Below are 23,042 nucleotides of genomic sequence, written 5' to 3' on the forward strand. Positions count from 1 at the left end.
AACCCTGTGAAGCAGTGGTAGTCTCATCCTCCTTTTAAAGATAAAAAACAGAGGTTCAGTGTGGCTGACAAATTGACAAAGTTGATACAGCTGTTGGGTGATTCTTCATTACCCTATGATACCCTCCTGTTCTCACTCATCACATCAAGGGGACGTGGGCTGGGGTGATAGGTCTGATGCTAGCCCTTTGCAGAAAAGCATGAACTAGTTGTTTTAACGTGAGACATTTCCTCTATCTATGAGTTGAGTATAAAAGATGAAACAGATTGTAAAAAGGGAACCATTTTCTATTCTACCTAAACACTTAAATTGATGGTTTATATGCGATATTTAGACAACACAATAGCACAAACTAGTTCTTTCATTAGATAAAGCAAGACAACCAGATTGAGCCACAACTACTTTTTTATTAGTTCTATTTATTAAGAGACTGGCAACTCACTTGCTAAGTCTGGTCTTGTAGGGAACAGCCAAGGAAATTTGCAGAAATAGGGGTTTTTTGGTGCAGCGGTACTGGTGAAACGGAGAGAGGAGTAGCTGCTCCCAAAGACAAACCCAAATGAGCACGTGGCTCTTGTTATATCTGGCTGGCTCAGCAACTATTCGAGTTATGGGGCTACAGGGGATACTGTCTAGACCAGTTCTTTTGGCCCTGGGGTTGGCAGAACATAGAACCAGAAAGCCAAAGCATGGTCCAAATATCTCTCTGCATTTTTTCTAGGAGACAGTCAAATTGAATGAAAACTAAATTTCCAACAATTACCAAATAGCAATAGACAAGAGAATAAAAAGACTGAACAGGGCTTTCTTCTCAATAGATATGTCCTGGCTCCTGAGATACAAAGCATGACATTTCTGGAGTGAATACCCTTGAGAAAAAAGTCCAACCTTAAAGATGGTGTGACTTTTCCAGCTTGATCACATTCTCATTGCATCAGAGGTGTTCTCTGGCCTCAGTGATGACACCATGATAGGAAAAAACACATCCACTTATAATTGAAATAATTTATTTACCACTAGAGCACCACAAAAACAGACATACATTGTGTTAAAATACAGCGTAATCAATCATCAAAATACAAAACAACTATTCTTATATTCCATTTTTCTTAAACCTTGCCAACCATGACATTGTACTGCTGCTTAACACATAAAAACTGCTGCCCCACCCCCACCCGCAGACTACCATCTCCCCACCTCCCTCCCTTCCCCCTCCCCTCCCATGGCAATATTTACTTATGGGAAATAAAGACCTTATAGAACCCCCAAACTAAAAAAAAAAAAAAAAAGATTCAAGAGATCTTAAAATAGAGCATTTAAAATATTATCAGTGCATTCATGAGGAAAGACAAAATAATACAAACAAAATGTCATTCTATCTGAGAGGAAAAAATACCTGCAGAAATAAAAGTGATTTACATAGAATTAATAGAAAAGTGGAAGAGAAAAGAATCAACGCACTCAAATCTGGGATTGGGTTACATCCAACACAAGGGTTGTTCGCTATGGTGGCATCCCATCGCTTGCTTTTCCAGTTTTCAAACTTGCAAACCCAATCCGCCATTTTAATTAAGGGTCCGGAAATTCCAAAAAAGAAGTGTCAATATCAAACAATTTCACTTTGGATCCACACCTCACTGTGCTGCTCTTTAGGTGAAACTGCAAATATTCCATTTTTACCTATTCATTTTTATGTTAAAATGAAATAAGAGACAACTGACAAACTGACATATTCTACAAACCCTGACATAAGGTTACCTTCTCTGCAATGGTGTGGGAATAATTCATTAACACAAGGTAAATTGTGGCCTCAGATGCAGATTTTAACTCTCATTCAGAGGAATGGAAGAATGTTTTGATGATGGGAGAATTTGGCTTGTGCCTTTTCAACCTTCCAAGAACATCTATAAAAATCTTAACCTCAGTGAAATAAACTAATGACTTATGCTGACCTGGGGTTTTCGTCTCCCTTAAAAAAAAATCAACTGAAATGTGAATCTTTCCATCTCCCCTTGAACACTAAAAACTAGATTAAAGGAAAAAAATGATCCCTATGAATTGTCTGCTTTTTAATAACAAGAGAATTCTGGGAAAATACTCATTAACCAAGTTAGAGAAACCTTTCTTCACTCAGTCACCAAGATTCTGAGTTTAGGGAGGGATCCTTAAGCCCTCGCTAAAACTAAAATATTTCACCGCAATTATCTATGTATCTATTCCCCTCAATTTTCCTAAAGTCAAAGATTTTTAATGTCTGATTTGATTAGTAATGATGCTTCGAAGATGAAGGAAGACTGCTGAACTTAAATCTATCCTTTTTATAAAAGGAACAAAAGGACAAGTGAACTCAGGTAGCTTATGTCTTAATAATAAAGTAGGCACAAAGCACAGGTGGAGCAAATACTATAACACATGTCTCTGTAGTGCAAGTCAAAATGCGGGGGCTTTACTCAAAAGTACTGGCCAGCTACAGGAAACACACAATTCTGAGTGATCGTTAAAAAGAGCCCAAATTGAAGTCCAATCTAAATCAGAGTTGACATTATTACAGAACATTAAAAATACGGTAAAAATTTACACATTACACATAAAGTAGTTAATGTTTTGATTTAATAGTTTGCAAAAGAGATCTCCAGATGTGTTTCCAATTACACCGGCTTCTCTACCCAACTATGGTAATAAAATAGGTATGGTTACGTATACCAGAACGAAGGAGAACCCGATAGCAGAGAGATACAGCAATACTTTAAGGTCCGAAGTCTGACCAGTACATATCAAAACATTTCCACGTTTCACTGGTTTACTAAGCTGACAAAGAACCATTTACAATTAAAAAGAAAAAAAAAATCTTACAGACTTATTCTGACTGAAAGTTTTCTTTATTAACAGGCTTTTCAGTTTTGAACCTTACAAGAAGCTTCCTTAGGCAGCTGGTACAAAGCATGTGTTTTTAGGGTCTTTATCTCAATGCAGACTTGCTTGGTCATATAATAACTCACTTGGGTTTGCATCCCGTGAATATGACCTTTTTTTTTCTGGCTCGTTTGAGTTCAAGTTCCTTAAGCCATCCATGAGTTTCTGGCAAAGCATTTGGTCTCCACTTTATACACCTGTTTTATTTTCCAAGGGCAATGAAATGTTCATTATATAGTAACACACAATAAATAACTCACTGTTAACTCTAGGAGTAAGACTGGAAAGGGCGCCTATTGCATAGCAATACAGAAAAATCAGGTGAGGCACGGGATAGAAACAGTATGTACAGCAACTCCACTTAATGGGATTTTCCTGTTTTGTTTTTTTTTTCTTTCACATAATTAACACTAACAAATTCTTCCAGTGTTTATTTTTTTTTCTTAAAAAAAAAAAAGGTTTTGCTTCTTGTCTCTCTCACTTACAGAGTAGGTGAAACGTAGAATAAAGCCTTCAACTTTTTTTGTTTCAGATGCCAGTTTTAACAAACGGAACACAAACTTCCAAAGTGTTTGAACTAGTACCGCTTTTTCAATTTTTTTTTTTTAACACTGATGAAGCAAGGCTCTCTTATGTTTTCTTGTTACAAACATTGTCATTGTCGTCGTCGTTATCATCATCAACACCGTGTGATTATCATCTGGCCACTTTTCCAAGAATCTTAGCTGCATTTGCAAGACTTGACGATCATATTAGAAAGCTGTTCGATCTTGGGTGTTTTGCCTATGTAGTAGAGAATGGTCAGCGGTTCTAAATCCTGCGACACACAGCAAGGAGAAGCAGATGCTTCTGGGTTTATGGTATTATATAAGCTGAGAACCTAAAAGGACACAGAAGAGGAAAGACAACATAGGAAAAGACTAAAAAAACAAGAAAAAGGGCAATTGTTTTTTAACGAACCATTCCAACTTGTCACCTTATCAGTCAGAGCACAGAGTAGGCAATTTAAATTAGTTTTGCTTTGCAATTTCCTTTTCTTAACTCCCACTTATGGTCAAATTGGTATGTGTCCCTAGCAATCGCCGCATCCCCCATTTTCCCATAGAATCCTTTTCCTGTACATGGTAAACAAATGAAACTGGACAAAATTGCTCACTCAACAGATTTTCCAGATTTTCCAATATGTCTTTACTTTGATCGCTGCTTTGCTGCACGTACTAATTAGGCCCTCAAAAATTTTGGTCCTCTTAGTAGTAGGTGTTTTTTCTACACTTCTTTGTAACTTAAGCTGTTTCGTAAGCACGTATTTTCAATTCCCACCTAGATGAGTCCCCTTAAGACCAGGGATTCTGCAGACTTTGTTTTTACTTCACAGCCCTGGTAAGTGTCCTCTGGACAAAATAAGACTCACGTGCTAGGTGAAGAAACGAATACATGCATACATAGAAACACAAATTTTTTAATTAAAATTCCCAACAGAGCTTTAATCTACCCTTAGATAGAGAAAAAGACATTTGTCTGCAAGGTGAAATCGTTCTATGCTAAGTGTCTTTTCAGTCTAATTTAATGCCACCTAAATTTTCATTTAAAAGATAAAAGTCTCTTCACTTATCATTGCTTCATAAATACAATCACGCTAAGAATGACATCAAAGGCAATCTATATTCTTAACTATTCACTTTCTTACATTTTGCTTAAAACAATAATAAAAATAATAATAATAATCGTCACTCCATTTAGCTTTCCATGTGGTAAATGGTAGTGGCTAAGCTGGAGGAGGGGATAGCTGTCCCTAAAACAAAATGAAGAGAAAGTTCTACAGCTAGTCCCATTCCTTTCACCCCACTCTATATCAATGGGTATGTGACTTTCCCCAATGGAAGTATGTAGGTTCCCCAGTGATGATAAAGAGACATTTCCAAGGATGCCATTAATGTATTAGTCAAACAGCAAGTGACCTTTTCCTCGAGATTCACTGCAATTTTTTCAGCCTAAGACAGAAGATCTGTTCAGCGCAGCAACACTGACTACTTTATTAAGCTACCTCTGGCTTCTTGGGTAACTGTCCAAACCACATATTTGTGACCATGACAGTTATTCTTCCTCTCTCCTTGAAAAACAAGCATGGGCTCAGCCTTCACACACTCCCTCTGTGTATCAGGGAGGAGAATTATGTTTCTACTTGGCAACTGGGCCTTGCCCACATTACAGCTACTGTTGCCACAGCCCAGATGAGGCAGCCTGGCCAGAGAGCTCAGACAAAGGGACAGGCATGAGCAAGCTTCGCTCACATGGCCAAGCACATGGTCAGCCCAGAGTGCCAAAATCTACAGGGGAGCTGGGAAAACAGCTGAAGGAAGGGGAGCTATATCTGTCAACTTAAAGTCTAGCATATGTAGGCATTTATAAATAAATAGACTTCATGTTCCACTAACACATGATTTTTCATACGAATTAAAGAGGGAACTTTATAATACAGATTGTCTAAAATAATTGATAACCCTGAAACTCTTGAATTCAGCTGAACGCATTATGTGATCTTCTTGGCAGCAGATTCATTTTCCTATCCTGCAGTGACGGCAATTTTTTGAATGCCTCTTTAATAAGGTGATTTACGGAGGCACAACCCCAATGTGTAGCCACATTTCAGGAATTAAACTCAGGCAGACAGAGCAATCGGAGGTCTGGTTCTAAAACAAGGAGGCCTGAGTTCCAAGTTTTGGTTTGTCACCAACCATTTGATCTTGGGCAAGTCATCTACATGATCTAGACTCCAATTTCTTTAGAAAAGTGAAAGGTTTGGACAAGATAACTTATGAAGTCCTTTTCATCTCTAAAATCGTACATGATGAGGCACCAGGAAGAAGTATTTGCACAAATATCATTGTTACATAGAAAACGTCTTTGCAAATCTGGGCCGGGAACCCATGGATTCTGAATTAGGACCTGTCTTCTGAATTAGCCTTCCATCCTCATTGAAGTAACTTGACAAAATATGCAGATTCTTGTTTACTTTGGGTTATATTCAAAAAGACTTAGAGATGCCAATTTTCAAATCGTTTTCACATATATCATCTTTTTGTTCCTATCAACTCTCAAGTTTGGCATTATTATTTTAAACATTTTTTTTTAAAGATTTTATTTTTTTTTCCTTTTTCTCCCCAAAGCTCCCCTGTACATAGTTGTATGTTCTTCGTTGTGGGTCCTTCTAGTTGTGGCATGTGGGCTGCTGCCTCAGCGTGGTTTGATGAGAGGTGCCATGTCCGCGCCCTGGATTCGAACCAACGAAACACTGGGCCGCCTGCAGAGGAGCGCGCGAACTTAACCACTCGGCCACGGGGCCAGCCCCTAAACATATTCTGTTTAATGTAGACATTCCTTTTTGCTGATAATAAATTGAGGGTCAGAGGAGTTCACCAACTTTCTAACTGTCATACACTAGTGAATCTCTATGCCAAAGCATCTGCTCAAGTCCTAATGTTCTTTCTAATATGACAGTCCCTGATACGGGTGACAGATCCTTTCTTTAGATGGGGACGTGAGTCCCTTCACAGCTGTACTTGACACTATGTGATAGATTCATCCCAAACAGTTTCTTTTCTCGCTATCTATTTATGCTTACAGCTGTTAAGAACATAAAACAAAGGAAAAATTAAATAAAATTGTCCTCGAGTTGCTTATAATCTAATTGGGAAGGCAAGACCTACTGTTCTAACTGATCAGTGTTACTTTCTGAGTTCACTACATCCTACACTCTTCCTCATCATTCAAAAGGATTTCTCCAGCGCCCATTTATGTGTGATGATGGAAAGGAACCAGGTTAATTAGAATTCATTTAGAAATACTATCAGCAGGTACACATTAGCAACCCAAGAATAGAAGAGACAAGTTAGCCAAATATTTACCCTACTGTGCTGAGTGTCTGAACTCCATAAATATGGGCATGCTCCAGCACAGAAGTTGGCATTGTACCCTTTAGGTTCATGTATCCATTTCCACCCAAGATCCCTCTTGAAATCAATGTAAAGTGGACGTAGGCAGCAATTATCCTGCACATTTCTGTTAAAAGAAAGAACAATGGAGATCGTAAAGCTGATCTCCCCCCACCCCTCATCCCAAACCAGAAAAACAACTCATTCATTTATTCAACAAATATCTATGAGCAAATGTCACAGGCCAGGTTTTAATGGTTTTACTGTGATCTCAGTTGACTTTCATGATGGGATGTTATGGCGATTCGCTGGACTACCTTCCCTTATGGGTTCTATACCCTGACCCCCTTATCTGTGACCTCAAAAACCAAACCTTTTCCTTGAAAGACTAGATATAAGCGGAGAGGCAGCAGATGGAGACCAAGCCCTTTCTAACCAGCACTAAGCAGTTACGCCATCCAGCCTCCACTGCCCTTTCAAATACAAAATGGATGAAGTACAGTAGCTATTTTCAAAGAACCACCTGGGCATTTTCCTTCGAGAACAAATTCTTTATTTCATTTCACGTTCCTTGATATAGGAATGAACCACAGATCAAGAAACATGGAGTCTCGCTTAGTGCAACTGCTGGTTGCGGCACCCAAAACATGCCACTTTACTCATGAATTCGGACACTTTGGGCACTTTATCAGTGAGGACCCCTCACTGCCCCATAACCCTTGAAATGAAGAAACAGCCTTCCTCTTATCAGGCTTGACAGGAAGCCACAGAAGAACATTCACACTCTGCCTCCATGAACTCTCATGGGAATGGGAAATAAATTTGCGTTGCCCTCACTTCTCTCATTCTGCAGCTAAAGACATGACAAACAGCATTCTTCTCCAGTCTCTCTCATCTCTGTTACTGTGAAAGAGGTATGACCATGGGCACTCTGCAGCAAGGGTGAAGTCTCCATACGGATGGTGGGTCTTCCCAATTAGGAAGCTACCATCATGCACTTGAAATAAACATGTATCTGCTCTGGGGAACAGAGGGCTCATTTTCTTCTTCGGCCCCAGAGTGCTTCAGAGGGATTTTGGGGAAAAACTCAGGGGGCTAGTTTATCCCTTCACACTTGGTTCATTGCTAAAATGCTGATGAATACAACACAGAAATAACTGTTTTAAGCCTCTGGGAAGAATGATGTTACCAGATACGATGGCTATACTGTACTATACCTGGCCTGCAGCAAGGAATGGAGTTCAAGTTAACTTGTACGGAAAGAGAGGGAAAAGGCAGCACAAGACGTAACACACACAATTGCTTAGTTTTATTTGTATCTCCTTTACCTAAAGCAATAGGCTGCGTCCAGAGCACGCTTCTTCCGCCGGTTGGACTGTTGTGACTCAAGTCTGTAGGAGGGCAACAACATTAGCAGGAGATGTGGGGTCTTCCCACTGTTTTTTTTCCTAGTGGACTTTATAGTTTTCTGATCACCACTGGTATATGTGGAGGTGCCATCAATACCTTGAAAAAATGCATTTGAGTAATAAACATTTAGCTTTACTTTCATCAAATATAATCAGCCATATTTTTTTTTCTTTGCATATTGTCACAAATAGCAGTGATGACCACAACAGCAGCGGCAGCTGGCTATAGTCATTCCCCGCGGATATAGATATGGCACAAGAGGACTGCTGCACGTGACAATGAACACTTCTAAATGAGACTCTTGTCAGAGGAGGAGGACAGTTCAGTGTCCAAGACAGGGCTTGCTAGTTACGAAAGTCACTACAGAAGAAGTCTTTGACCTATAGTCCAAGGGCGATCTCAGCAGTTTCTTTTAGTCAATGTTCAGTTTAGGCTGTGTTCAACCCCTCAACAACCAAACCCACAGCAATAGAAAATGCCTTGTCACCCAGTGGCTCCCTCTCTTCCTAGGACTACCAAACTCAAAAGACTTGCTTAATGGACATGAACTGAGACTTACACCAAATTGCAGTGAATGAGGTTCAACTGAAACAGAAGTCACCTTTACCTAATGCTATTTTGGGACGTTGTGAAGAAAGAGCTTTTTCATTTATTTTATGGCATCCTCAACACTTTCCTGATTCCATCTGAGATTTAGAAACTTGAGCTGCCCAAAGCATGCTCAAGAGACTGCCAGTTAAGCATTTAATCTCCGCACTCTAGAGAATCACGGCTATGCTAGAGTCTGAAATAAATCTCTAGACCTCTGGGAGTATTTTTCCATGAGCAAGAGCCACTGTAGCCTTCTGCAAGTGGACGGAGGTCCCGGGTGGTGTTCATTAGGGAAGGGACATTAGTTCCCAGGCCTGGTGGTGTGGCGCTGATGCTGCTGCCCCAGCACGTGTACTGACTCCCTCTCACTTCTCATCATCAATGACTTGATATCTAATACATGAAGTGACTCAAACCTTTGGCATCGCCTCATTCTCCCTGACTTTTGGCTAATTCACCATAAGGTGAGCAAAAATATGAGATCACTTGTTTTGTGTTTATAAACTGTTATAAAAGTCTGACAAGGAAGCCACTTGAAATATCAGGCACGAGCTACAAAAGGTGGGGTGTTCTGATACATGTAAGGTTGAAAAAGCCGTAGTGTGAGAGGACTCCTTTCTTCTGTGAAATACAGTTGTGGGTTCCTGACGTCGGGTTTGGGGCATTATCAATGGATTTCCTTGAATGCATGCTATCTTCTTCTTCTACAATATTAGCATGGATAGAAAGTTGGTTTGCTTAAATGAAGAAAAAAGGGCTTAACTGACTATTTAATAGTTTAGAGGGTTGATAAGTCAGTCAGTTAGTATTGACCGAATCATCACTGGGGATGAAGCAGTGTAAACTGGGAACCAATTCCTTTCTTTAATCCTTTCTGCCTTCATCTATCTTTCTCCAACCATATCGTTACCCAAACAAATGAAACCCCCCAGGCCTCACCAAACAATCCCATTTTCACATGCAAGCTGACTTCATCCCCATGAGATTATCAACACAGGCCCTTCCCTCCCCCACCTCATAGGACCAAGTTTCAGTTACCTGCGAATCTTGCTTCTAGTTCTTCGCTTTTGTTGGGGATGATGTAATTATTAGACGGTACAAAGGTGCAGCAAGGACAGTGTAAACTTATTTTAAATCCCAGGTTCCTGTCTGGAAAACATTAAGTCAAGGAGGTCATTTGTACGTGTGTCTACACCCTTAAATCTGCAAGCAACTTGCCATACTTTAGGGTCACTGAACATCTAGGGAGGAAAAGAGAGGGTGCTGGTAACCTTTATGGTGGAGCCATTCATGAACAGCGTCAGTGACGTCAAAGGAGAGCCATTCGCCTTCTGCTCTTGTTTTCACCACTTTGCTGTCGATGTAACGCTGGGTTGGAGATGTTAAATCTTTGGATTTGAGAATCTGGAGAAGAAAAGAGCAAGAGGAAAAACTCAGTTGGCATACTGACAGCATGACTAAACCAAAACCATTAACAGTATTCCAATTCATTATCTAAATTTAGCTCCACTCTAGTATATCCATGTATTGTCATCTCAACAGCATGGCCACATGCATAAAAACATAACACCAGGCCATTTGCCATGAAAAATAGACCTACTAAATCAGCTGTGTGTTATGATAAAGGTGACAGGAACCATAAAGCCAAGTGTCTAAAAGAAAGTGACAGTAATTATTTTACTTTGCTGACATAAGCTTTGCAAGATTTCAGCCATAAATTCTATGCTATTAAGTTAATGGTTTTGTTGTTCAGCCTCCCTATTTATTTAGTTTGGGGAGCTGGGATGTGGGGAGGGGCCGGAGGAGGGGTCCACTTCAGAGGACCCTTGCTCACCCTCTGAACGTCCTCACCTTGGTTCCTAAATCCACCGACATTAAAATAGGTGGCATGCCTCAGCTTTTGAGGTAAGTCTCTGGCTGGCACTTTTACTCCCAATGTGACTTTTTGTGATTTATAAAGATATTCCGTATCCTGCAGACTAAGAATGTATCGGGACGTAGTGAGACACACTATGTTGTACCTTCGTACAACAGGGTGTAGTGAGAGTCAGAAAGCAAATGAGCCTGAACAATGAGACTTTAGAAGCATGCATTCACCTCAAATACATAAAGAGCAACTGCATTATGTTCTTGAGTTTCTACAGGAAGTGAGCATTTCAGTGGTTTTTAAAAAATTCTGTCTGTCTTTAAATGATAGTGTTCTGTGAACCAGTCACATGATGATCCTAAGACTCCCAGAACTATAGTGAATTCCTCCCCAAGCCCTATATCCTGCCTTCCTCAGTACTCAGGGGCTGAAGCCCTATCGCTTTATGCTGCCCTTCCTGATACTGAGTCTAATTGTTCTGTGGTCATTTCCTATATATGAGTTTGATCTCTCCAGTAAGTTCATAAGCTTCGCCAGGGCAGGGATCATGTCTTCAATGTGATATCATTTCAAAGCATAGTACTGGATGTAATCAATGACCATTAAATGACTATCTGTATATCTAGAAGATTTACTTACTCTCTTTAAACCTTGTAAATCAAAAATGCATAATCGTCCTGCTGATTTAAAAATGGACTTTCCTTCCAAGTGCGTATATGATTGGTTTCAAGTAATTTGGCCACAAATGCTTCCTAGAATATTTGGCATTAGAATAGACTTTTTTCTGAATTAAGTGTAGAAAAAGAAAAAGATTCATACCACTGGACTCGGGTGCCCTCACGAATTTTAGACAAACCCTACTCTACAGACTTCTCCTTAAAGTCCAACAAACCCCACTAAGTGAAGAGAATCTGGAGGTAACCGTGATTCCATCACGGGCAAGAAAAGCTCTTTGTGAATTAAAGGAAGCAAACTAACACAACTTGAGGGCTGGGCACACATTATTCCATCTAATTTAATCCCCAAAACACTTCTATGAGGTCGATTAGGAAACTGAAACTCAGGGAGGTTAAGTAACTCACCCAATGCCTCACAGTGAACAAGCGTGGAGAGGATTTAAAGCAGTCCCAAGTCATTTCCCCACCTCAGTGCTGCAGCTTTGAAGGCCAACAGAGTTGTAGGAGTCAGGGTGGCACCATGATTCACCCTTCCCCCTTTCCAGATGACAAAAAACATTCAATGATAGAGGCAAAGATGTTTAATAAGATTATAATAAAGGTTGGTGCAAGATGAAAATATAACATGTGGCCTGTATGCACAGTTAATGCCGACATAAACCTATGACTTTAAAGATACAACTTAGCAGCAGCCAGTCCTCTGGAAATCAAACTTTGCCTTGAAAACACCCCCAGTTGGGTAAATAAGACGCCACTTAGCCAATTCAGAATAAATGGTATAATTAACCTAAGATAGAATAACAATGATAAAGCAATGGTTGAGAAGAAGTTTTCAGCATTTCCATCTGCCTCATTGACTATAGTAATAGCAATATAATAACTAGTAATATACCCAGAACTCATTTTTCTGTCTTTAAATTTCTTCCCCTAGTTGACCTCCTATAATGATGCACTATTTCATAAGGCTTTGTATATTTGCTTTGCTCTAGATTAGCACAGTGTATATCTTATTCATCTTTATATCCCTAACACTTAGACATACTATCTAGAACAAAACATTGCTTTCATTGTTGAACTAATTACATGCAAGATATATATATCATATACCAAATGTCTGTTATCTATCTACGAGATATATGTGTATATGTCTAAGACACCATATATATATGGTGTGTATATGGTACACACACACACACACACCCCATATATATATACATTAAGTGAAGACAGAATTTTTTTAAAAAAAATCATGACCACATTGACCAAATGGGCAGAAAACAACACATACTGGCAAATCTACAGAAATTCTTCACCTCATAGAGAAGGAGTAATCTAGATTATCTTATTTAAAATCAGACCAAAGGGGAGAAAAGAGATTCTGAAACTTTTTTCTTTTTTAAATCTCCTTGGAAGTTATGTGCTTGCTCAGTCCTGGAACACTGGCAGGTTCTGACAATGGACCGCTTCAAATTCTCCCGCAAGTGAAAGGTTCTCTATATCTTTTTACCAGTTCAAGAACAGGTCAAGAAAGCCAGCTAGTTAGCTACATAATCCTGAAACGGAGACATGACTTTGGTCTTGCGGGTTTGTCGTCTCGAACTGTATGGCCAAGGAGTTCTTAAACCCACTTGCTGCAATTTAACTCCATTCTTTCTTATTCAGTCCTCAGTGGAAACAGGAAACAGCTGCCTTCCATCACTCATAGAACATCCCTCATATTCCTGGAGACTGTTATTAAGTCCCCTCAGCATGCTCGCGCTCGCTCTCTAAGCTAAATAAACCGAGTTCCTTGAGCCCATATTTAGAGGGGCAATTTCCCAAACCTTTAATCACTTGGGTCGCTAACAAGGGTGAATGATGCTCTGTAAAGGTACTCCTCCCACAGCTCGGTGATTTCGTTTCAGAACTGGCTAGAAAACCTTCTAATCACATCTCAAAGTCTTGAGTCTTAACTGGAAAGGTATCTTCTTTCCAAGAATAGGCACAACCTCCCTGTTCCCTGTTTATCTCCCATTTATCACCCACGCTAAATTCAACTGTGAAGGAAGAAAATCAACCTGTTGCAATTATCAATTAGTACTTTCTTCAATTTAAGAGTTTATACAAAAATGACCAGTTTGGTCAACTTTCCGTTCTATTCTAGCCTTTGCTGTCTGCCTTTCTCCAATCTCCCCACAACAAGTGTATTGAATGTTAATAGTCGTGGATATGCAGCTGTTGTTTTTTTTCTGGAGCCAAGGTCACTCCTAAATTCCTTTGTATATCTTATTGTGACAAAGATAATTTAGTTGAATAAGAGAAGCTCTCTTAACTGGCCTCCATTTAACTAGCCAGATTAACCAGTATTCTCCATTTGTTCTGTGATATATATTGGCAGATGCCCACAGTATGCTGGGGCTCATTGCTGGAAAGCTACTTTCTAGTGTGTTCCAAACACTTCTGGTTTTGCCAGTTGAGTTATACGCTTAGCAAGTATCACTTGTATATGGTTCTAAACCTGTTCATGGTAGTTGAACTCGATATTGTAATTATTCAAGTTAATTAGAAACTGATGAAATACAGGACCAAAAGTAAAGCGAACTGTTGCTTCTGTGAAAACCAGGTTGAATGCCTTGCAAAGTCTTCATAAAGACAAGTTGTTTTAAAAAAGCTTTTCTTTGGAAAACAGTTTAGTGGCTCCCCAAAAATGTAAACATAGAATTACCATATTATCTAGCAATTCCACTCCTAGGTATATACCCAGAAGAATTGAAAGCAGGGACTCAAACAGATACTTGCACACCAATGTCCAGAGCAGCACTATGCACAACAGCTGAAAGGTGAAAAGAACCCAAGTGTCCATCAACACATACATGGATAAACAAAATGTAGTGTACCCATACAACAGAGTATTACTCGGCTGTAAAAAAGAATGGAATTCTAACACATATTACAACATGGGTGAATCTTAAAAACATTATGCTAAGTGAAATAAGCCAGACACAAAAGGACAAACACTGTATGATTTCACTTATGTGAGGTACCTAGAATAGGCAAATTCATAGAGATAGAAAGTAGAATAGACATTACCAGAGACTGGGGGGAGGGGGAATGGGGAGGTATTGTTTCATGGGTACAGAATTTCTGTTTAGGATGATGAAAAAGTTCTGGAAATGGATTGTGGTGATGGTTGTACAACATTGTGTATGTACTTCATGCCACTGAATTGTGTACTTAAAAAATGGCTAAAAGGTAAATTTTACATCATGTATATTTTACCACAATGAATTTTTTTTTTATAATTTTAAATGTGGGAGAGACAGCTATGAAAGAAAGAAATAAGATAATAATAAACTGGAAGGATCCTGTACTCTGGTTGCTCAGCAATTGTCCTGAAACTTCTCTTTCTTTTTCAAAGAAATTAAAAACTAGAAATCATAGATGATGCACTATGGATGTGGTTTATTGGCAATAAATGGAGCCACAGTCAAAGAAAAGTCCTTGGTCTTTTATTAAAAACTCAGCATGTAAATTACGTATTTGTGTGTGAGTGCATTATACATACATGTATACATATATATACGTTTTAAGTTAAAATATAAGGTTTGCATCTCTCTCTTGTGTTTGAATAATCCCCTGCTATAACTGACATTTTTTCTCTAAGTAACAGACCAATAATTGTTCCTGATCGAACAAGAAAAGACGGCTTCTAATATATTGAAAATGAGATTTAGCTGTCTCTCGCTTGGCTACCACCCACAGTGATGTTTGAATGCTATCTTCATTACATTATTGATATATACACATTATCCATAATATGTGCAAAATACCCATATATCACCTCTGGCAACGCTCTAAGCTCTTCACTGAATTACCAAACTCCCTACACAAAAGGATCCATTCATCTCTCTGCCACTGGAAAGCAGCCAATCAGGGAGTGGATAGAGGTGAAAGTCACTGATGTTACCCAACAGTTTGGGAGCAAAAAGAAAGAAAAGAAGTCTAGATGCAAAATTATAGCCAGAGGAAATCTAAGTCTTAAAGGAATAATGCTGTAACTCAACTCAGGATTTGGCTTAGACACCAAGGGCAACACCTCTTCCACTCCTATGAGACATGGCAGAGTTACAAGAAAGCTCAGGGAATTCTTCCCATATTCAGACATCAACGGACCTATAGGAGAACCAAGGGGCCAATTCAACCAGACTTCTATTGGAAGGGGAAATTTAAGAACAGGGCTGTAGAGAAAAACTGACGCCAGGTTAACCAGTATGGGCCCATCTTGTTGTTGTTTTTAAATGCATTTCAAGCTTTTAATGTTTAAATGCATTTAACTATTTTAAGTGAATTGCAGAGTGATTAATAAATGCTGAATTAAACATTCACCTTGCTGGCTATGAGCACCCTCTCTCAGATCTGTCCCACCTCGAGTCATTAACTTCAGTCTCATGAAATACTCGCCAGAAAGGCACTCTGAGGCCATTTGCTCCAACCCACTACAATTCATTCTCTAACATCTCTTTGTCTGAAGACCTTTCATGACAGTAAACTCACTGCATTTTGAGAAAGGCCATCCTGCTTTTGGACAATTTGTATGTTGAGAATTCTTTATCTTGGACTTAAAATTTCCATCAACCAGTCTTTGTGAATCGTAGTACCATTGCCTCATATTTATACAATCATTTAAGTGTTTCAAATATTTGAATATTTTCATGTTTTTCAGTTTTCACAAAAACCTTGTGAGGTAGACATCATAACCCTACATTATCTATATTCTGCAGCTGAAGGAAAAGAAGCCTGAAGGACTAACCTGGGTTACTGAAGTCCTGCTGGAAGAGCCTACACTAAGATCTTGCTCTCTTAATACCAGGGGAGAGGGCTTTCCAATATTGTATTTTGTTCTCTAGAACGAGAAGTAAAATTCTCTTTCTTCTCTATGTCAGGCCATAATCACAAGAGGTGACTTCCGTCAGCTGCTTCCTTCAGGTCAAGGTCTGAGGTGCTTCACCATCCTTGTCAAGCCCCTTTTCAATGTCCCTTTTAAAATCAGTTCCTCAACGAACTCCAGATACAGTCTAGCAGAATACGGAGAATATACAGGATATGCCAAATGCGAAAGGAATGGCTATTACTTCTCTTGTTCTGGTTATTATTTTTAATGCAACCTATTTACTATTTACCATCAAATCACAGTAAACTTTTTATAAAATAAAGCCTTTGTTCTTACACAAACTGTTAAATCAGAGTTTTCACCTCAAATTCTTTCTAGAATGACATGGAATAAAGAGATAGAAAAGAAGGAAGGCAAAGAGGGAGGGAAGGCTGGTTTTTATAGCCCAGTGGTTCTCCAACTTTAGCCTGCATTAGAAACATCTGGAGGGTTTATTAAAACACAGATTGCTGAGCCCAATCCCCAGAGTTTCTGATTTAATAGAGGTGAACTTGAATTTGCATTTCTAACAAGTTCCTCGGAGATGCGCAAGCTGCCAGTCCACTCTGAGAACCCCGACTCTGGCCTATACTTATGCAATTCATTTTTTAAACTAAACGCAAATTACTCATATGTCTCTGTTAATTGTGAGCTTATTTGATCTTGGTGTTTAGCCTTTTGGAAGCTCTCTGAATCTTAAGTTTGCTATTCAACATGGAACCTATCCATTCTAGCTACCTAGTACCAGCAACTGTGCATCCAATGTCTTCATGAGGTCGATGACAACACTGTGAAATTACATAAGGCCAAAACTACAACTTGTTGCTGGGTACTCAGGTACTTTCCTGCAAGACCTTGTTTCTTTAATCAATACTTTGTGGTACATTGTATACAGCAGAAAAAAGTAGAATTTCATTAGTTTAATTGAGGCATGAGGCCCTGTTTAGGCCAGGAGTCCAGCCCATCTTCACCAACTGACAATCCATTCCATTTCTTCTGTGGCCCCTTAGGTTTCTTTGAAGAACCCATAGGGCTTACCAAGGGCCTTTGGAAATCACCAGTGAGTGAAAAGATTCAGAGGCTTTGAAGTCAGACAAACATAAACTGTTACTTACTGGATCTGTGATCTTCTTACTTATGAGAGGGGTCAATAAAACCCACCTTGTATGTTTGTTGAGAGAATTAAATGACACAGAGTAAGCAAAGCCCCTACCATATTGCCCTGTATTCAATAAATATGAATTATTATTATAATCACACTCCTTACCTGGTCAAAATCTTCCAGAGGTTTCTACTGTCTAGTGAATAAAGCCCAGATTCCTTAGGTTAGTATTTAAGATGCAACTTGCCACCAAGTTTATTATCCTAGACCCACCGCTTATCCCTGGAAGCTAACCTAAACATGACCCCTAAAAGCTATATTCCACGTCTCAAACTCTGTTCAGCCAAGTATCCCTACCGGAATGCCCTACCCCGCCTCTGATTTTTACCTAGAGACAAAACAAACCAAACAACAAAAAAAACCCTCTATTCTTTAGTCCAGCTTTTCAATGAAATGGTTACATTCACTCTAAAGTCAGTTTTCTTTTCCTTGCTCCCCAAGCAATTACTGGGTGTGTGAGCAACTAGCCCCTTGCACACAGTGACTTCCAAGGTAATCCTGTATGTGCGTACATTTCAATTTCTTCCAATGAGATCTCAAGCTCCTAAAAGATAGTGGGAATAAATTTATTTAAATCTCCACAAATGCTCTATTCTAGTTTGCTGACAAGAGCAGCTTAAGGAATATATAGTCACTGATTTAATTTTACAGGAATCTGACTCTCTGGGTTGAAATCTCGATATATCAACATTTAATCTCACACAGACAGACAAACAGAACACACTCATGAAGGAATTTCTTGGCTTATTCACAGGAAGAACAAATGATCCTCCAACATACCACTTCAGCATTCATACTCTGAGGAGCCTTTCGACCTGCATGACAAAAAACAATGATGATATCTACTTGTAATAGAATACTTAATATAATCAGTAAATTTGTCCAGTGATTCATTCATTCATTGAATAATTTCTGTTTCACCCACTGTGTGGCTTCTGTCTCTTCAACGGACTCAGACTTCTCACTACTATGGTCCTGCCCAAAAGCCCCACTTAAGTTATATAACTTAAGTCATTCTCTGCCCAGAGAAGGCCACTGATTGGCCATGAGCTGAAGAACTGACCCTGTGTGGGGAGCATCTCAGATGTGCCTGAGTGCTTATTTATTCATTTGCTTGAATTTATTTATAGTCCATTTTCTCCAGTTTAGTTCAACAAGTATTAAGCACTGGCTATAAGCAAGTCGTTACACTTTTATCCCATGCTCACAAGATGATCCCTGTGCTTAAAGGAGTTCACGCTACAGTGAGAGAATACAGACATCTCAACAAAAATTAAAGGAATGTGCCCACAGGGCACAATGAGGTCACTGAGACAGGGCATCTGCCATAGCCTAGTGAGGTCTGGGAAGGATTCCTAGAGCAAGGAGAGGATTAAAAGGTAACTCCCAACATCTGAAAAACTGGCAAGGATGCTGGGTACCAAGAGAACACAGTCCAGGTAATAGGGATGTGCTGGCTCATAGAGAAGAGAACGAATAATTGCATGTTCCTTTCTTTTCAGGGCCTTTCGTCCTTTCCATGCACTGTGCACTTGAACTGATGGAGTGTTTGCTACATAGGCATTTTGCACTCCCAGCACTGCCCTAACAAAGCACCACAAACGGGATGGGTTAAAACCACAGAAATGTACTCTCTCACAGTTCTGGAGGCCAGAAGTCAAAACTCAAGGTGTTGGCAGGCCACGCTCTCGCTCCCCGAAGCCTCCAGAGGATCCGTCCTTGCATTCTCTAGCATCTGATGGTTTGCCGGCAACCTTTGGCGTTTCTTGGTTTACAGCCACATACCTTCAATCTCTGCCTTTGTCTTCACCTGGTGTTCTCCCTGTGTGTCTCTGTGTCTTCACATGGCCATCTTCTTATAAGGACACTGATCCTACAAGATTAGAGGCCTACCCTACTCCAAGATGACCTCATTGTAACGTAACTAATTATATCGGCAATGACCCTATTTCCAAATAAGGTCACATTCTGAGGTGCTGGGCATTAGGACTTCAGCATATCTTTTTTGAGGGGAGAGAATTCAACCTATAGCAGTAGGCGTTCATACACTGTGCTGGATTGAATATGTTCTCACGCTCAACCTGACTGTAAAGTTTTTCAAAGCAAAGAACATTCTCTTTCTTATTCTCCCACAGTCTTTTCCACTGCAATTTTCACAGTCCCTCATTGGTAAATTCTTACTGACTAGCAGGCTTCATTAGAAAGACATAGATGATCATGCAACAAGCCCCTGAACAGTCAGACATATATTAATATATACAGGCAGGTGCCACATAACAATGTCTCAGTCAATGCGTATACAATGGTGGTCCCATAAGTCTAGTACCATACAGCCTAGGTGTGTAGTAGGCTCTACCATTTAGGTTTGTGTAAGTGCACTCTATGATGTTTGCACAACAATGAAACTGCCTAACGATGCATTTCTCAGAATGTGCCCCTGTCATTAAGCAACTGATAAGTGTACACATATATGTACAAATATATATATATATATATACACACACACATACATACATACATACATATATATGTGTCAAGGAGGACAGAAAGAATCATCACACAGAGTAAGCAATTTTATACTGTATTTTACCTTTTCTACTTAATATATTTCATTAGGGGAAGGAAAATAAGGGAGAAAAAGCAATAAAGTGAATTTCCAAGTAACAGAAAGTGGGGCCTTATAGAGAATCAGAGCTGGGTGAATGGCTTTTCTTCCACTGAGGCGTAAACATGGCTCTCTGTTCCTGTTCAACTGCAGCTTCCTTGAACAATGCTGGGTCACTTTGGGGGTGCTTAACAAACCGACACACTGCATGATTACCCTTCAGAAGTGGCTTCACAGAGCCAGCATTCGTCTTGCTTCTCCCATCACCGTGTCCCGTAATTGCCCCGGGTCCTTTGTAACTGCACCCCTTTAAGAGGTCGTAAGTAATGTATACCTCACCAGGGGTTTGTGAGAGCCCATAGAGCAGACTCCCATGGAATACACATCAGCTTCAAAAGAAAGACTCACATAAAAGTAGTCTCTTTGGAGCTTAGATATTTACAGCATTATGTCACTATATTAACTCTTTATCTTTATAGTACATAGTAATGAACATTGATATGTTCCTATATTACACATATCCATGTGCAATTATGATAAAATATGGCATACATAGATCTTTAATGATCTTTATGGAAATGGCACCAGATATATCTTCAAGCTACACACACAAACACACACACACAGGAAAGCCTCTCCTCTGTGATGAAAACACCTAGCTCTCTATTGTTTCCTTCCTTTTTTTATATTCTCTACAGATGGGCCTTTGTGCTGACTGCACATGTACATAAACAAGTAAATTCATTTCTACAGGCATGAGGGATGAAGGAGTCCTTTGTGTAAATGAAAAGCCTCTGAGATGCTGCAACTCAACAGCTCTCAGGAGACCATTCTATATAAATCACCCAGCAGAGATAAGACTGAATTGGAACAAGGTCACATCAGCACAGGCAAGGAAAGAGAAATGTACAAAAAACATTCGATGATAGAATCTGAAGGGAAACTAAGTCAAGACCATAAAAGCAAGTCAATCCTGGGGGCTGAACCACACTGCCTAGTACCATGGATTTTGATAATTATCCAGTTGTTTCTTTTGATAAATATCCAGTTTTTCTTGCCATGGGAGGAATGAGTCTCCCCAACAAAACTTTGAGCTCTCTGGGGCCATATCTTCTGATTTCTTATTTGACTTCCCCTTTCAGTTCCACTCTGACCTGACACTAAAACACACATACTTGGGGAACACACTTCCAACACCCTTTTCCTTCTTCCTGGCTACCAATAATACATGTGGTCTGCACGATGATTTAAGTCCCTGCTTGTCTCAGCTGAGCACTTTAATTTAGGGGGTGTGACTATAAAGTAACGAGTCTAAAAAAAAAATAATGGGCCTGGTTTTTCTACAAATATACAGAGTTTATGGGTTATGCAAGAATATCTATTTCATTAATTTATTAACTAATTTTCTTTTTTTTCCCCACTTGGTTATTATCCAGAATTTGCTCTGAAGAAATAATAGAAAATGAGTATGTGTGTGTTTCTTTCTTCATAAATAGTTAGATAGATATCTTTAAAACAAATGTAGCAGAAATTCCAAATCCAAATAAATGAATGATGTTTCTCAAAAGAGTCCCTTCACGACATTACACATTTATTTCCACAACATTCCTTGCACTGGAATCTTATTTTGAAATTTTTCTTAAATTCATTTGAAAACATTTCTTGGGCACCCTCTATGCACCAGACACCGTTCCAGGAATTTATCCCTAGAGGGGCAGATAAGACCATAACCAAGTTCAAGATGGAGTAGAGGATAAAGTATAGCAAATGATGAAGAGTCTGAGGAGAAACATATAGTGGAGAAGGAGGGTAGGAAGTGTTGGAAAGAGGAAACCTGAGGATTAGACAGAGTGGCCAAGAAGACCTCTCTGAGCAGAGGACATTCCGGGAAAGACCTAAACGAATCAAGAGGGCAGAGTGAACCTTCTAGACAGTGGGAAAGACCGCTGTAGATGGAGGGAATAGCTACCAGAAGGCCTTGGGAGGGAGCAAGCGCGGAACGTTTGAGGAACAGCCAAAAGGCCAGTATGGGGGAGCCACGAGTGATTGAAAGTCACAGCTAGGGGGGTGAGTAACAGCTCAGGGACAGCTTCATAATGCACAATAAGGACTTTGGCTCCTACGCAGAGTGACGTAAGACGCCGCTGCAGGGCTCTGAACAGGGCATTTTGATCTGACCAACATCTTAGCAGGGATCACTCTAACCGCTATGTTGCAAACACCTCTAACGGGGCCAGGGCAGAAACAGTGAGACCAGCTCAGAGGCCATTGATTGTAAAGGCCCAAGCAAGAGACAAGAACCGCCTGGACAAGGGTAGTAGTGGCTGAGATCTGAGAAAAAGATGGATTTTGGATCTATCTTTTTTTTTAATGGAGATAACTGATTTATAATATTTTATAAATTTCAGGTGTACATCATTATATTTCACTTTCTGTATAGACTACATCCAACTGAACAGAACTGAGAGCTCAGAAATAAACCTACACATCTACGGAAAGCTAATTTTCAACAAGGGAGCCAAGAACATACAATGGAGAAAGGAAAGTCTCTTCAATAAATGGTGCTGGGAAAACTGGACAGCCACATGCAAAAGAATGAAAGTAGACCACTATTTTACACCATACACAAAACTTAACTCAAAATGGATTTAAGACTTGAATATAAGAAGACCTGAAACCACAAAAGTCCTAGAAGAAAACATAGGCAGTATGCTCTTTGACATCCGTCTTAGCAGTATCTTTTTCAATGTCTCCCCAGGCAAGGGAAACAAAAGAAAAAATAAACAAATGAGACTACATCAAACTAAAAAGCTTCTGCACAGCAAAGGAAAACAACAACAAAACGAAAAGACAACCTACCAATTGGGAGAAGATATTTTCTGATCATATATCTGATCAGGGGTTGATATCCAAACATATAAAGAACTCATATATCTCAACAAGAAAATAACAAGCAACCCAATTAAAAAATGGGCA

The 23,042-nt window shown here is 39.5% G+C and overlaps 1 protein-coding gene across 3 annotated transcripts in view; it reads right to left on the reverse strand.

Annotated features, from left to right (window-relative positions):
* Positions 1-990: 990 nt before the first annotated feature.
* The window catches only part of TGFB2 (transforming growth factor beta 2), an 84,645-nt gene continuing 62,593 nt past the window's right edge, over positions 991-23,042 (reverse strand). For 2 of the 3 annotated variants that reach the window (XM_001489351.6, XM_003364564.5), the window contains 5 exons: positions 10,118-10,250; positions 9,885-9,995; positions 8,174-8,351; positions 6,819-6,972; positions 991-3,793 (listed from right to left, as the gene is read on the reverse strand). In XM_001489351.6, coding sequence (XP_001489401.1) covers positions 3,635-3,793; positions 6,819-6,972; positions 8,174-8,351; positions 9,885-9,995; positions 10,118-10,250 — 735 coding nt within the window. In that variant the 3' untranslated portion in view covers positions 991-3,634. The remainder of the gene's footprint in view (positions 3,794-6,818; positions 6,973-8,173; positions 8,352-9,884; positions 9,996-10,117; positions 10,251-23,042) is intronic. The other variant, XM_005608026.4, reaches the window with a different exon arrangement.

The sequence above is a fragment of the Equus caballus genome, chromosome 30 (assembly GCF_041296265.1).
Source record: "Equus caballus isolate H_3958 breed thoroughbred chromosome 30, TB-T2T, whole genome shotgun sequence".
Classification (NCBI taxonomy): Eukaryota; Metazoa; Chordata; class Mammalia; order Perissodactyla; family Equidae; genus Equus; species Equus caballus.